Here is a 15,143-nt window from a genome sequence, read left to right as displayed (position 1 = left end):
GGAGGCGCAGCCAACTCCAAACGCTGGGGACTAGTGTTCACTTGTCTAAGTAGCAGAGCGATCCACATCGAACTACTGCGGTCCATGGATGCTAGTTCCTTCATCTGCGCTCTGAGAAGATTCTTTGCACTTCGCGGTCCTGTTTCCATTCTCAGGTGCGATCGGGGTACCAATTTCATTGGTGGAAAGTCGGAGCTGGGAGACGCCCTGAGAGAGATGGACCAACGTCAAGTGAAAGGCTACGTAAACAACCATGGGTGCGAGTGGATCTTCAACCCACCACATGCCTCACATTTTGGTGGCGCTTGGGAGCGCCAGATAGGCACCATTCGCCGTGTATTAGAAGCGATGTTTGCGGAGCTTGGCAGTCATCAACTTACACACGAACTACTCGTAACGCTTATGGCAGAGGTGACCGCGATAGTCAACGCCCGCCCTATATCTGCTATACCAACAGATGCAGATGAACCTCAACTGCTGTCACCCTCCATGCTTTTGACTATGAAGACACGCCCACTTGGCCCGCCACCTGGCAACTTTGTTCCACCTGACGTCTACGCACGACGCCGTTGGAGACGTGTCCAGTACCTCGCGGACCAATTCTGGATACGATGGAGGCGCGAGTACCTTCAAAGCATGCAGACCAGGACCAAGTGGGAGGAGCCGAAGAGAAATCTACGCACAGGAGACATAGTACTTGTAAAAGAGGAGGGAGCTTACAGAAATGACTGGCCCATCGGAAGAATTTCAGAAGCCATTGAGAGTGAAGACGGACGAGTAAGAAAGGCCCAAGTTGAGATAGTGAGAGGCGCTGCAAAGAAGACGTTTCTGCGACCAATTAAGGAGCTTGTCCTTCTGGTACCCGCACCAGCGGAGTAGTTTCCCTAAACACAGAAGATAATTAAACAGGAGCAAGGATCAGAGATCCTTGGGCGAGGAGTGTCACGTTATCCGCGAGAGATGACATTTTAATTAGTTACATTCAAGGACTGTTTTTTCTTTCGTGATTGTAACATTGATTATTTTATTGCATGATCATCGTATATCCGTTTTTTGGCTAGGCGTACAAAGCTTTATTCAGTTTTATTTCCTTTACGTCAGAAGGCATGCGTTAGATTATTCTTTTCCTAAGCACGTTTATTCAGTTGTAAGAAGTCCATCACAGTGTAAGGAGCTTTTGGAGAACTTTCGGAGTTATTACAACTGTAGGAGATTTGGAGTTCTTTTAACCCCTGGAGTCAAGATCAGACGTAAGTCACGCTTGTAATTCGGTAGTTTGTTTTTCTTTCTTTTTTCGTGCACGGAGCATTATCTTAGTTTTCTTTTCTTCTGACGTAAAAATCGCACGTTTCTTTCAGTTTTCACCGCAAGTGCTGTAAATAGTCGGACTAGCCTGATTTTAATAAACGCCATCGAATCTTGCTGACCGCCTAGTGCTTCACTGTGGTTGACTTGGCGAACTGCAGTGCCTAACGCCACGCGTCTACAACACTGGGAACGCGACACAGGCTGAGTAGGTTTGTCCATTAATATACATTTTTGGTAGTCAATTTAGTTATATTTAGGTATAGTTTTTACTTTACTGTTGTGGTTACATCTAAGACCCGCTCTCAGCTTTAAAGTTGGTGGATTAATTAGGAAACATAAAATGAATTGCACATAATATTAATTTTGTCAAAGAAATGGATTTGAAAATTTGGCCTTTTTTAAATTCAATAACTCCACTTTTGCAGTTTGAATGTAAAAGACATTTCTAGTTATGTTAAATATTTACAAAAAGTAAATACTTACAGCTTTGAAAATATCCTGTGGAATATCACTGTTATTCTGTTGTTCTTCAAGGAAATAAATCCTCAGCTTCAGCCCAAAATTCTCCTTTTTCAGTTCTGAAATTTGCTGTTGGGATTTAAAAATACCAAAGAGTGAGCAGACAAATTTTAATTGGTCAGAAATACTTACAACTCAATTTTCCTCAAAATTAAAACACTTAAAAACAAAAACTTTACGTTAATATTAAAATTTCCTGCTGTTACATCACTAAAGTAAAGGTTGCAGATTAGGAAATGAAATGAAGTTTATACCTCATTTTGCTGCTTTGCCATTGTTTAGAATTAAAAACACAGGCCTTGTCTTTGAATACTCAATCCACATGGATTTTGACATGCTTAAAATTACAATGAAATATGTACTGCAATCTTGAACTTTGGGAGCAAAAATAGTACATATAATAGTGTATATGTTCTAGTGTTCAATATTTTCAACTTTCTTTTTGCAAATTGGAGAACATATTAACAAAACAATGATAAGTGAAAGAGGTCTTTATAAGAACCCGACTGAGAGGGAAAAAAATGGCCAAGTCGTGAATATATGCGCATATCAAGATGGACTCACATACAGGAAAGCTGAAACATGAGACATCTGCCTTAGCAAGACAACAAACACACAAACTCGATACACTTCCTTTTAAAAGCAGACAGGTGAGTAATATGGACAAAATTTGTCCATATTCACCAGTATTCAAAACAACCTTGAGCTATAATATAACAATGTTCTGTAAAGTTCTACATTTATGAGAGGATGAAATTCTTGAATATGGCTATTAATACCTAGCACCTTCATGACAACATTATTTTTTCCTTTCACTTTTTCTATTTTAATTTACATTTTCTTTCTCTTTTTTTCTACATGGAAATGAACACTAGCCACTAAATTATAATATTCTCAAAAGCATTTCCTCCAAGTAGTGATTGGCTTTTGCAAGAAGTTTTATGAATTATTGTTGACCATTCTATTGATGCTTGCATTATTAAAAAAAAAAAAAAATTATTATAAAAATAATATTTTTAGCATAATTATTACTGTTTTGATTATTATTACAAATATTATCATTATTATTTAAATTATCTTTATTCAAGGCCTGGGCTGTGCTCGAACAAAAAATTGAAGGAACCCCAGTGCTCTGAACCTGTAAAATCCAGGGTACCCAGCATGTGATTTTATTGGAAAAGTTACATTTCCTGGTCAGCCAAGACCAAAAGTAAAGTGCCAGAGAAAACTGGGATCTACTAAAAAAAACACCTCTTGATTGACCTAACAAAAAGAAAAAAAATAATGTAGAATTTTGGGGCAGGTAGAATGAAAGTGTGAACCACATCACTTTTGAAGGAAAGAGTTTTAGGTTAAAGTGTAAAATGGGTGCAGTCAACTACTTATCATCAGGTAGTTTTTTTTCTTTATTAGTAACTGGTGGAAAACAAACAATATTGTGGGTACTTACATATTCGTAATCCTTCATCGTCTTTGTTTGTGGTGAACCTGTAGTGTCCTGAGAAGCTGTTCCTAACAAACCAGATAATTCCAAAAGATTAGAAAAAAAAATCACGAAATAAATTAGGTTTCTCAGTCTATTAATACCCTTAATTGGAGTTGAAAGGATTAAGGTTGGTACAGGGGAGGTCAGATAAATAATATTGTTCTTAATGAATACATAAATGAGGGGTGCATAGAATAAGGCCCTACGTAAATCCTGATCATAATCTCAAATTCTCCCTTCGATTCAAACTTGGATGCAAAGCAGATTGGAAGAAGAATATGGATGACATTACTATTTGTTCCAGGTACCTCACCATTGTAGACGGCCAAAAATACCAACACACAGAAGGACCAGCACTGTTGGCAATTACCAAGCATGGTCAGGGGACTGAGCTTAGGATAACCATGAAACAACTCCGACCAAAATATTCACATTAAAACACACAGATACATTTTTTCCGAACAATAATAAATAAACAAAATAATAAACAACTTGTCTTTTCCACAATGTGTACACAAAATTTTCCTTCTCCCATTCCTTTAGTAGGGTAAAGGTGGGTAGAGGGAGCTCATTTTTCAAGTGCTCCCCAAAATGCAACACAGGGTGTCTCAACAATTTCACTGATTGAGAGGATCAGTTAACCATAATGTTTGCATCTCTTTGCATGTTTTTCATAATTTGTTCACTGCTTGTAGGAATTTATTGTGTAACCGATAAATCAAAAGTTGAATGAAAGCTACATTTTCTTGAATGAAAAACAAACTCTTTTTTCCTCAATTTAGTCCCCAGAACTCTGAAATTCGCATTTTAGGGCTTCGAAATTTCAAAATTTTCTGGGGAAGCACGCCCTAGATCCCCTCCCCACTAGAAAAAGAGGACTAACGGTCCCTTGTTGATACAGTCGGGTACTCTATTCAAACCTGCTGGCTACTTCAATGTTTACTGAAACCCCTGTGAAACCATTGTTTGAGCTACATTACTTAAGAACGTTCAGTCTCCATACATCTGTAATATTCCTCATCACATAAAAAAATGATTGGTAATGGATTTTTCAGCTATCTGACAGCCAACTATTATGGTTTTGGAATGATAAAATTAGCAATGATCAGCACACCTCCAATATACAGTAATGTATAAAAAATTCGGGGACTATATCTTTTATTTTATCTCTGCAAACAGGAATAGCTTTCGTATAAAACTGATTAATTTCAAATTTATTTGAAAGTTGTTACTTAGAAATTTTACATGATATGTCTAAGAGAAGAAGAGAAAAACAAGCTTATTTATCAATTAAATTTTCTCTCATAAGTCCCCTGTAGGTCGGAGATAAGAGTACCTGGACTAGTAACCAGAATATGGTATGGTAATTAGGTAGCCTGTGAGCACCCCAGAGAGTTTGCTCGCAGGCTACCTGCTAGGAGACTTGTATTTTCGTTTTCCAAGTCCTCCTGCCCTTTTCACTGACATAACAAATATAATCCTCAAGCTTATTAATTGTCGAGAAACACAAGATGCATATGGAATAACTTTGTCTTACACATCAAAAGACCTCCTAACAGAAAAAAGGTGGTATTTGGCATGTTAGACACTTCAAAATATGAAGCTCCGGGTGTTGCACCTGTTGCTTGTAACTAAGAACAACTGCTTTTAAGGCTACGTGAGTAAATAAAATTAATGTTCCTATAGAAGCACTATGCCGTTCTACACTTTCTTAGCTTTGACATGATCATTATAAGACCCATTAAAACTATCGAATCTGTATTTAAACGCAAGCATGCAGGTTTGCCTTGTCATCCAATCTTTACATTACTTCCTTCCTGTGTATTTAAAAGCCTATCACTATTCACATGCATAAGTGCGTGATCGGTGAATTGTGATGACCGATACAGTCGTCAAAGACAAGCCAAACTGAAGAATACTTTACCATATCAAACAACATACAGTAACAAACAAAACAAAACACTAAGTAATTTCGCATTTTTAAAAGAAAAGGGGTAAGTATTATAAGTGATCCTAACCCGTCGTTGCTGGTCTTGAAGATAATCCTTCGGAGAATTCAGCAGAGGATTCTAGCATGTCTCCTCCGATACCAGCCGCCACAGCTGCTTTGAACTTGGCAAGATTCGTGCTGAAAAAATAATAACTCTAGAATCAAAATAATATTCATGGAGACCGCAAATGAGGATCATAAAACAGTAGCAATATAAATAATAGATCAATTTGGAGTTTTGATAGCCCAATGCGAGACCACACGGTGGTCAACTGACGAAAAACAAGTTGTCAACGAAGCTAAAGACAATGTAAGCTTATTGGAAGACTACCTCCTATCAAAATCCAGCGGGAGGGTTATATCGTCCTCTGCAACGGAATCCATGGCTTTTCTGGTGTGTAATGATCAAAACAATAAAACGTGAAACAATGCTCAACTGAATTTACAAATCATTCCGCCATTTTCTGTGCTGATGAGATGCTGAGCCAGCAAGCTTGTCCGCTGACAACACTATGACAGCCAGGGCCAATATTGGCCTAACTCTAATCCATGATATTGGGCTAGTATAATTTCCAGTATAAGCAAAAGTTTCATAATTTCAGATAGCGAAAAATTTTCCAACACTTCCGGATAAAGAAAGATCTGAAAGAGGAATCTATAATTCATAACTTCAAAGTACTTTTTTTTAAAGTCTGGCATGATACCGTTTCACTCCTCCGTTTTTGTTATGATCAGCCAATCCTGATTGCATACGTCATAACAGGATGACCACAAAGTGATCTGTACCCACATGGGGTGGGCCAACAAAATGAACCACCAACGAAATCAATTTTTCAATTTTGCGTTATTTCCGGTCACGAAAGAAAGATTCCTTTGTACGCGGATTTGCATGACCTCAGAAACACGCTGGCGATCAAAAACACACGAAAATTTTAGCGAGAAAAGTCACGATTTCTCTTGCTGCGGGAAGAAAGACTGAAAATATCCTAACCAGGAAAGAAGTTAGAGTCGCACAGCCCTTATTTTTATTTGTTTATCACGGATCAAGGATTCTTCAAATTGAACTTAGCGTCAGACTTCAGTGGATTTGAAACTACAGCAGTATCAATTAGTCAACTTTTTTCACTTATCTGCTTTCACGACCAATGTTTTTGAGAAGCGAGAGATGGCGGGTGAGTGACATTAACTGTAACATACATTTCTCACTGAAAGCGCAATTTAATGTTAATAAGATGAGAAACATCGGTGTTGTAGTAAAAAATTCTGCGGCAACAGAGGCAAACGCGACCATTGTTAGTTATAATTACTTACATAAAGTAATTAAACTATCCAATTATTCCAAAGTTTTATTTGCAATGAAATTTCGTTTATGGTATGTGACACACTGCAACTGACTAAAACATTTTTGGTTTCTTGAATTATATTCTATGGCACGCTCGCGTCATGTGCTGTTACAATTTTTTAAGGGTTAGTTGAGTCCCAAACAATTCCATAAAGAAATCATTGTAATTCACAACTGGAACACTCCATAGTAAACCCGTAGTTGAGATCTAATTAAACCTTCCTTTGAATTTGTTGATTTGAGAATAGAACTTGATGGCTGCTGATTACCGAAAACAGATCATAACGAAAGTAATAGTTTGTGTATCGGTTACAATATAAACGAAATCACTTGAATTTTTGTTTGTTGTGAGGACCGGAAAAGCGCATCCAACATGAAAATTGCAAAAAGTGATGCGGCATATCATATGGCATGATTGACTTATTAATTTAAACGACTGAAGAAAGTTATATATCTGCAAGACAATCTGCAAATTATAATTCTTTTTCCGAGAAGCTATCACGCGATCTCATCGTCATAGCTCCTTAAGCCTATTCTTTTATCGGTTTTTATCAAAGTAGTTTATCCGACAGAAAAGTCTTGCAACTTGAGGTTCTGGTTATCTTTCAAATAGCCGGCTGTTCCAGGCGTAAAGATCGTGGGGACGGTGCAAACAGTGTGCAAAGAGATGTGAGCAGAAAAAAACAAGGGGGCCTGGAACAGGCTATCTTTCAAAGAACTTCCGTCTTATCCTGATCGAATAGCCGAATATAGCGGGTCCGATAGCTGGTCAAAATACCTTTGGCGCCTTATTAAAGGAATTGTAATTTTCAGCTTCTGTCAGACACTATTTTCCGGTTGTCGTTACAGTAACTTTTTATAAGCGTAAAGACCGTAAAAGAAGAAAAAAACAGAAAAGTAATTTTAATCAAACATGAGATTTATTTCAGAGAACAGCGAAATTTTCCACTAATTTTGGAGGTCTTTCACGATCGATAACTGAAACTGGATGAAACTGAAAGTGAACTAAGTTACATGAGAATTTCCTTCTTTGCAAACTTACGTAAAAAACCTTTTTTAGGCTAGACAGTATTTAATTACAGAAACGATATAAAAACAGGAAGAATTTTAATCAAACATAGGTGTTTTCAAGACACTGACCAGTTCTCGAACGCAATTTCAATGAAAGTTTCCTGAAAGTGACTTTTTTATAAACTTGATCGAAAAAAACCTGAATATTCGTTTTTTAGCCAACGTAAATCCCTTCCGATTTACTTTAAAATGCTAAGACTATTAGATATAGAAAACGCAAAAGTAATATCCAGAATTCAATTAAATCGTTTTGTTGAATATTCATCAGAAATCCCGTCGCATGATACCAAATGTAAGCTGTTTCGTGCAGAGCGTATTCAGCCTGATGACGTCATCACCATTTGAAGTTGTCCAGTGTGAAGCAGCGGCCTTATTGGTTGAACTGACATCATCTCCGCAAGTGTTAGAGGTAATAATAGACTATCAGCATATCTTATTTTTCGTTTTTCAGTGATAGTTTTATCTTCTTTCCCGCTCCGGCGGTTACGGTCTTTCGAAATGGCCAGAAAAGGTAAACACTGCTGCCCCTTAAGATCTGCGGAAGTCAGTTTCTTTTTGTCCCGCGATTCGAGGGCTGATATCTTATAACCCCTTTACACGGCTCCGGACAAATTCTGTCACAGAGTACGGTACTGTTTGCTGTTCAAAAACTTGCACGGTTCTGCGGGTGCCATGTAAACTGAAAGACGGGTCCGTACGCGATCCGTGCAAGTTTTTGTCCGTTCAAAAATTCGTCCGGACCCGTGTCAAAGGGGTCTTATAGAGATCGGACGTAAAAAAAATTAAAGGGTCTTCCAATGTGATAGTGGAAAAGTGTTACAACCGTAAAAAATGAGCCGAAATGGCTTTATGTTTCATGAGGGAAAATCTGGTTTGGAAGAAACAGTGTATCAAAGTGTACCAACACTTCAGTTACTTGAGCTCAGGGGCTTTTACTTCCGCTACAAACGAAAAACCGTCATTTCTCCGCCAATATTTACTCTTTTCCGTTTATTCTTCTTTCTCATGAAGATTACACTAAAACCTTTACTATGAGCCATCAAATTGAAACTTTAACAAAATTTTTTATCTGAAGGTATGAAAGGCTTTCAACATTCGTTCAACTTTTTCTTTAATTTGTGCAATATGTCCACAAATTTTAGCAAGCTTTAAATACGTTAAACAATGTCGCGATCTTTCCAAACGGTCTAAAACGTTGATACAATGAATGTTTAACCCGGAGGACGGCTGGGGTCAGATTAGTTCTCTATGGAACAGTACATATTTTCCTTCCTTGACCCGTCTAGCTTTCAGTTAAAGCTATTAAGTTGTTAAGCACCAACTATAGCAAAGATACATCTTTCCATCCATACCTCATTTTGGAAATTCTGACCAATCCTGACAGAGTTACATACAAAAAAACAAGTAACATTTTGGGGAAAAAATCCACTGCCAGTTTTGCCATTTTCTTATTACTCTTTGTAGATTAAATTTGTCCCTTTCCTAAAAAGTTAGCCACTGGCTGGCACTAGTGGCAGCCACTATTCCATGAAAAAGAAAGACGATAAAGTGGGCAACAAAACTGAATATTAAAAAGAAAGGCAAAGGAAGAAAAGAGAGCGAGAAAGAAAAATCGAAATAGATTCCCGTGAGCGAAAAACTAAAACGTTGCTTAATTCCATCCGATTAGTCAGAAAATATGCCCTTATTGTAGAGTTTTGTCATTCCCATGTGAATTACCCGCAAACCAGTCCAAAAAAGAGAAATTGGGTTTTTTTTCCCGCTACTCGCTGGCCCTCTTTAAAGGCTTAAATCCATTTATTTCTTATAGATTTTTATTTTACATTTCTCGTTTCAGGAAGTGGAAAAGTGTTACACCAGGATAATATCCCGAAAGAGCATTGATGAAACTTTGAAGACAACTATTGTTGAAAGACTAAAAAACGTGCGAGAGAAAAGAAAGTCACTTCCATTGAAGAAATCGTCAAAAGTAAATAAAAAAGTACAACTATAAAAGTATCCTTCCGAGAAGGAACACTATAAAAAGCCACGTCTTGCTGGTGGCCTTTCCCTCTCTAAAGATCGAATGCTTTCATGAGATGTCATTCAAAGTTTTCACGGAAGAGATAAAGCTGTACGCGTGTAACCGGACTGACATGAAAGCTGCAGAAGAGTTTATCAGTCCGACTAAAAACGGTCGAGGGCTGGATAAATTAGAAAAAAAATGTTGCCAAAACATTGATCCAGGACTGAATATAGACCATATGTATAAGATAGACAATTTGGATGAATTTTCGATTTGATCAAAAGCCTAGATAAAAAATGTATGACGAAGGAGGATGAAAAACGGGTAAATAGGAAAAAGCGAGAAGCTAGCAAGTCTTCCCCATGTCTCCTTTAACACAGTTTTTTTGGGCTCATTTCCACCCCTCCCCCTTTATACCTACTAAGTAGACTATTAATTAAATATCTCTTTTGCGTTCCGCAGGAGGCAAAATTGGCGTTGAAAAAAATGTGTTTTTCATATGATTAATGGGAAACAGTGATTTGAATCCCCCATAATGTCTCCTATGGTCTACCCATGCCCCTACAAATCCCACGAATCAGTGGACCACACCTCCCGTGTTTGTGGCATTTTATATCGATTTCCTTTTGAAAAAAAAAACGTATTTCTCTCGGTCATATGGGACCAGGTTTATGTACACAGGCTAAGTGGATGGCGTTATCCAGCTCTTGAAAAACTGGGGCCAGTACTCTAGATTTAATTTGAGCCAACTATTGCATATCTGGAAGTAATATTTACCATCTTGTACTATTAATGAATCATCATAATGGCTTTCAGTCTGCATTCAAACATTTTTAAGGCACTAGTATATAGTGGAATCTCGATATAATGAAGGGCCAAACAACTGGCAAAACATCAGTCACCGCTTCAACAAGTATGGAAGTTCTTTTCCATGTAGAGCTCTATTCTACTATCATCTGAAGCAATATACATCGTTCGTTAATCTGAAGTCATCATTATATATATGAAGGTTCCACTGTAGTACTTTTACAGGATAAATTATGTTTAATTAGTTGTTTATGAAATTTAAGGTGTTTATGACTTTCACCCTTTTTTTCGTTAGAAATTTAAACAAATAAAGCAAATTATCATTCGACACAAATTTTTCTTCCTTTTCATTGGCTGAAAGCCCACCACATGACCTGCAAATAACTGCCTACAAATAATGGTCTGCTCATGCGCAACATTGTCCAACTTTGTTTGGCTGCAAATAATATTCTGCTCATGCGTAAACGAAACCACGAGTGATATGTTCTTGCGTGAAAAAAGGCAGATCGCTTCGCTTCCTGAAGATAATCATTAAAAAACAAACTCGGTGATTGAATGATAAAACAATTATTGAACTCGTTTATCACAAAATATCGTGATTTGCTAGTGTCTCGCACATCAATTATTTGCTTCAGCCTTCGGCTTCGGCAAATAATTGATCTGCTCGCCACTGACAAATCACGATATTTTGCTCAACCTCGTTCAATAATTGTTAATTATCAGCATTTCCTGCAATGGTAGAAAAAAACTAATATATTCATTTTTCATGTTTTCAATGCGTTTACAATGAGGTTTTACAGTCAAGTCTGTGATTGGTGTTGTGTGATTGGAGACGTGGTGGAAGTATGAGAATGCAGATGTGTTGGCGGTTGTTGCTTCGTTCCACCTGAAAAGTTACTTTTCGGACTACAATCCTCGTCACATTAGTTGGGACAGTTGGGATGTTTTCTGCCCTCCCAATGTTGGTTTGTGCGAGTTGGCATCACAGAAGCAAAAAATTCAACACTGAGAGGGAAAGAGCACAACGTTTTGTCGCTATATGGTTTTTGCACTGGGTGTCCCAACGTAATGTGACGAGGATTGTGGGCCAGGACAAACGGTTGACCTTCACATGCGACGAACTAAACTAATAAATAAAAAATTTGGATGATAATGAATATTTAGCCTCATTCGGGAGAAAATTTACCACTGATCTGATTCAGTTGATTGGTTTGACGCATCCTAAGATTGACATCTGACCGAAAAGATGATCTTAACTTGATTAAAGTAGACCCAAAATAGAGTTTGGTGCATCTCATGAAAAGTCCGACGTTTGGCCTAGGCCCAACATAGCTGTCATTCTACAAAAAGGGGAGACGTAACGTCAAAAATAAGCTCTGGCCTGATCGGCCACTTGACCTGTATGCAGACTTTATTATTAATTATTGATGATTAGTTATTAATACTAGTTCCACCAGAAGCTGACTGAGAAACTCAGAGAGAGTGACCTAACATAATGCCAATGATAAGGTGGAATGTACAACATCTGTCCTTCCTTCAGGATACACTCCTGATAAACAGCAGAAGAAAATTCAGGAAATGCAATCAAGTCTGGATTCTCCACATCCACCTGAAAAAACAACAAAAAAAAATTAAAAATAGGAAAGTTGTCACGCTAACTGGGGGACTGAGAATTGAATTACATATCAGGTATTGGATTAATTAACAAAGAACACATTTTGAAGTGCACACAGTTTTTTTTGCTTCATCAGTGGAAAGGCAGGTGGGTGTTGGGATGTCCTGTGGACACCTAGTTTGATCTTTTTTTTCTATGTTGGTTTCAGTACTGCCAAGTTGAGGAGCGGGACATTAGGGTTTATAGTATTGCAGTATTTTAATTTTAATGTGTGGTATTGCAGTATCATTGAGCCCCGTGGTATGTGGTTTTTCATTCTTTTGGCTGATGGCATTTTGTAAAAGAAGATCCTTCAGGGTATTTTGGTACTGTCCATTTGCCCTTTTGTCTAATACAAGTCAATACAATATGCAACACAAGAACAAAGTAAGCTTTTAGACATAATGGCAAATGATTACAGAATTTCTGAAATTTAATCTTGGAATTGTTGTTTCATCCAATGACCAGGTTTTTTGATCATTGTACTGATTAATTCTAAAAGGTCTTTCCACATTTTCTTGCAATGGCTGAGGTTGATTTCTGGTGCATACATGCATCAGATAAACAAACACCCACGATGGATACAACCTTAAACACAACTGATCATAAATGTGACATCAGTATTTCGTAGATTTTTGACAATGTGGTATTTCTGTATTTTCCAGTTTTTCTTACAGTATTGCGGTATAAGGTACCCCCCAATGTCCCTCTCGTTGAGAGTTGGGGTGGATGCCTAGTTTATTTACTTAGGTTCATTAATTACTGTAGTCCCTTAACAGACCCTTCCTCAATGCAGGGTTTTCAATACCAGCAGGTAGCCAGCAAAATTTGCCGGCTATTTCTCGTGATCTCGCCACCCACTTTTCTTTGGAAATTACTCCAGTTTAAATAGAGTATTAATGTGCTGTAACTAAATAAAAAAGCCAGAATTTAATGATGTCTGTGTTCTGTTCAAACACTCTAATTTTCGCTCTAGAATGCTGGAAATGCATTGTAAGAGGCCCAAATTTGAAAATTTTTTCAGAAACTTGCGCTCGCAAGTCGCCCCTTTGCCATGAGTTTTTTCCTTCTCCACCTACTCAAAATCTTATTGAAAACCCTGCCAATGAGAGATAGACCACCACATTGTGGACTACATCCCCTACCGTTTGTTTATGAACAGTGTGTGGCTATTTCAACATCCAAAAAAATTCATTTGTGCAAGGGTTGTGAGACAGGGCCTACAGTTTATCATCCTTCTCCGAGAAGAAAGTGTAGCTGTCAGCAGATGTCTTTTCAAAGGCAGCACTTTCTCCTCAGTTAGTTTAAGACCCTGAGTGTCGGTCCGGCTGGGGTTTGAACCAGCAGCATCCTGCTTGGTAGACAGGTACTCATCCAGTGAGCTAACAGGGCAATGGTCATATCCTACAATCGGTGACAAAATTATTTAAGACACTTTGCCCTACCCCAACTTCTCCATTCAATGTTGTGCCACTGTTTGAGCTACCTGTGTGGACAAAATGAAGCATGCACAGAAAGCAGTGTGCTTGAATGGAGGGGAAGGGGGAGGGGTGTGGATTTTTTTGTTCTCCAAAGTTACCCCATTTGATGACAATGTCTCAACAATTTTGTCACTGATTGTAGCTTTAACTCTGAACTGAATGGGTAGTGCACATATTTCCACCTGTTCCTACACCAATGGTGGTTACTTACAAGAGCTGATGATACCTGTAACAAGAAAATATTTAATACCTGGCTTGTGTTATTCAGTAGTGTAGACTTGTGAGGATACAACTTGCCTGATTCAGTCTTAGAATACAAGCGTAAATACTTATCACCAACAACTTGTGCCAGCAGGTTGTGATAGGGGTCATGATGCATTGGAGAAATGGTACCTCTGGGTCCAAACCAAGCATTAATTATGACATCATTATCACTGTCACCAAGGCAACAGTAATCAGGTGTGATAATATCACGTCTTAATTCTGGTATCTGATCAAATAACTGATGCTGAGCTAGATAAGCAATTTTTGAGTCCTGACCATTCTCAACTGGATTAACATAATTATCAATAAAATCTGCAACTGTCATTAATTTTTGTGTCCAGGTGTCATCCGTGTATCGAGAACCCAGCTCAACAGGCACAGTGCGACAACCAGCAATGCTCTTAAGATATTTTATGCTCCAATGATGAGTTGTTCTGGCAGGCCAATGATCCATTACTCCTTCAAGAATAACTGGTTTGTCTTTCTGCATGTAGTCCATTAAAAATGCTTCTAGTGATGGGCAATGGACATGATCAATTTCAAACTTCTTATCAATCCCCAGTATTTCAAAGCTTTTTCTTCTCTTTACAGAACTGCTTTCTGTGAATGCTTCATTTTGTTTATTAACATTATCAGTTATTTTCCTTTTCCCACAAGTATCTTCAGTATGAGCAACTCTTAAATCTTGTTTTTCACAAAGATTTTGCTGTCTTTCTGCTTGGTGCTCAACGTACCCGTCATCATCCAGCCTTTCGCTGTATGGGTGAACAATCTTTTGAAACTCAGTTGCCATCCTTGTTAAAATGTTGTCCAATATGGGTGCACCTAAGAGAAGTCCCATGTCGCAAGCTTTCATGGCCTCTGTCTTCCTCTCCATACTGTGAAGACAGAGAGCCTTGAAAACACTTGCATAAGAATATGTTTCCCTCCATATGACATTAACATCCCGCCAATGACCTGTGTTGCACTTTTCCCAACAGATGTCAATCACAGTTTGACAGTTGGAAAGGCAACTGTTCAAGCTGTTTGAAAAGAACTCATTTACTCCTGCATTTAGCAGAAAAAGCACTGGATCGCCACCTAAGTGCAGCAGTCGTGAAAGATTCTGTTCCAGATTCAAGTCTTTCGCCTTTTTCACCGAAGGAAGTAACGTTTGGAGAATTAAAAGACCATTATTTTCATTGACTGACATTTCCGCGCGTTTGATTAGGAAAGG

General features: G+C 38.1%; 2 protein-coding genes across 2 annotated transcripts in view; both read right to left on the bottom strand.

The window, feature by feature from the left end:
* LOC140936542 (uncharacterized) overlaps positions 1–5,772 on the bottom strand; it is a 53,145-nt gene extending 47,373 nt beyond the window's left edge. The window contains exons 1-4 of the mRNA XM_073386033.1: positions 5,635–5,772; positions 5,332–5,441; positions 3,278–3,339; positions 1,792–1,896 (exon numbers count right to left, since the gene is read on the bottom strand). Of these exons, the coding sequence (XP_073242134.1) occupies positions 1,792–1,896; positions 3,278–3,339; positions 5,332–5,441; positions 5,635–5,687 (330 nt within the window). The 5' untranslated portion in view covers positions 5,688–5,772. The remainder of the gene's footprint in view (positions 1–1,791; positions 1,897–3,277; positions 3,340–5,331; positions 5,442–5,634) is intronic.
* Positions 5,773–11,826: 6,054 nt separating this feature from the next.
* On the bottom strand, positions 11,827–15,140 carry LOC140937195 (lysine-specific demethylase 8-like). The gene is made up of 2 exons (XM_073386729.1): positions 13,914–15,140; positions 11,827–12,137 (listed from the first exon to the last, which is right to left on the bottom strand). Exons 1-2 carry the CDS (start codon positions 15,117–15,119, stop codon positions 11,973–11,975), a joined length of 1,371 nt encoding a protein of 456 aa, XP_073242830.1. The 5' UTR covers positions 15,120–15,140; the 3' UTR covers positions 11,827–11,972.
* Positions 15,141–15,143: the final 3 nt, after the last annotated feature.

Source organism: Porites lutea, chromosome 5, assembly GCF_958299795.1.
Source record: "Porites lutea chromosome 5, jaPorLute2.1, whole genome shotgun sequence".
In the NCBI taxonomy this organism is placed as follows: Eukaryota; Metazoa; Cnidaria; class Anthozoa; order Scleractinia; family Poritidae; genus Porites; species Porites lutea.
This window is presented reverse-complemented; position numbering and strand designations above follow the sequence as displayed.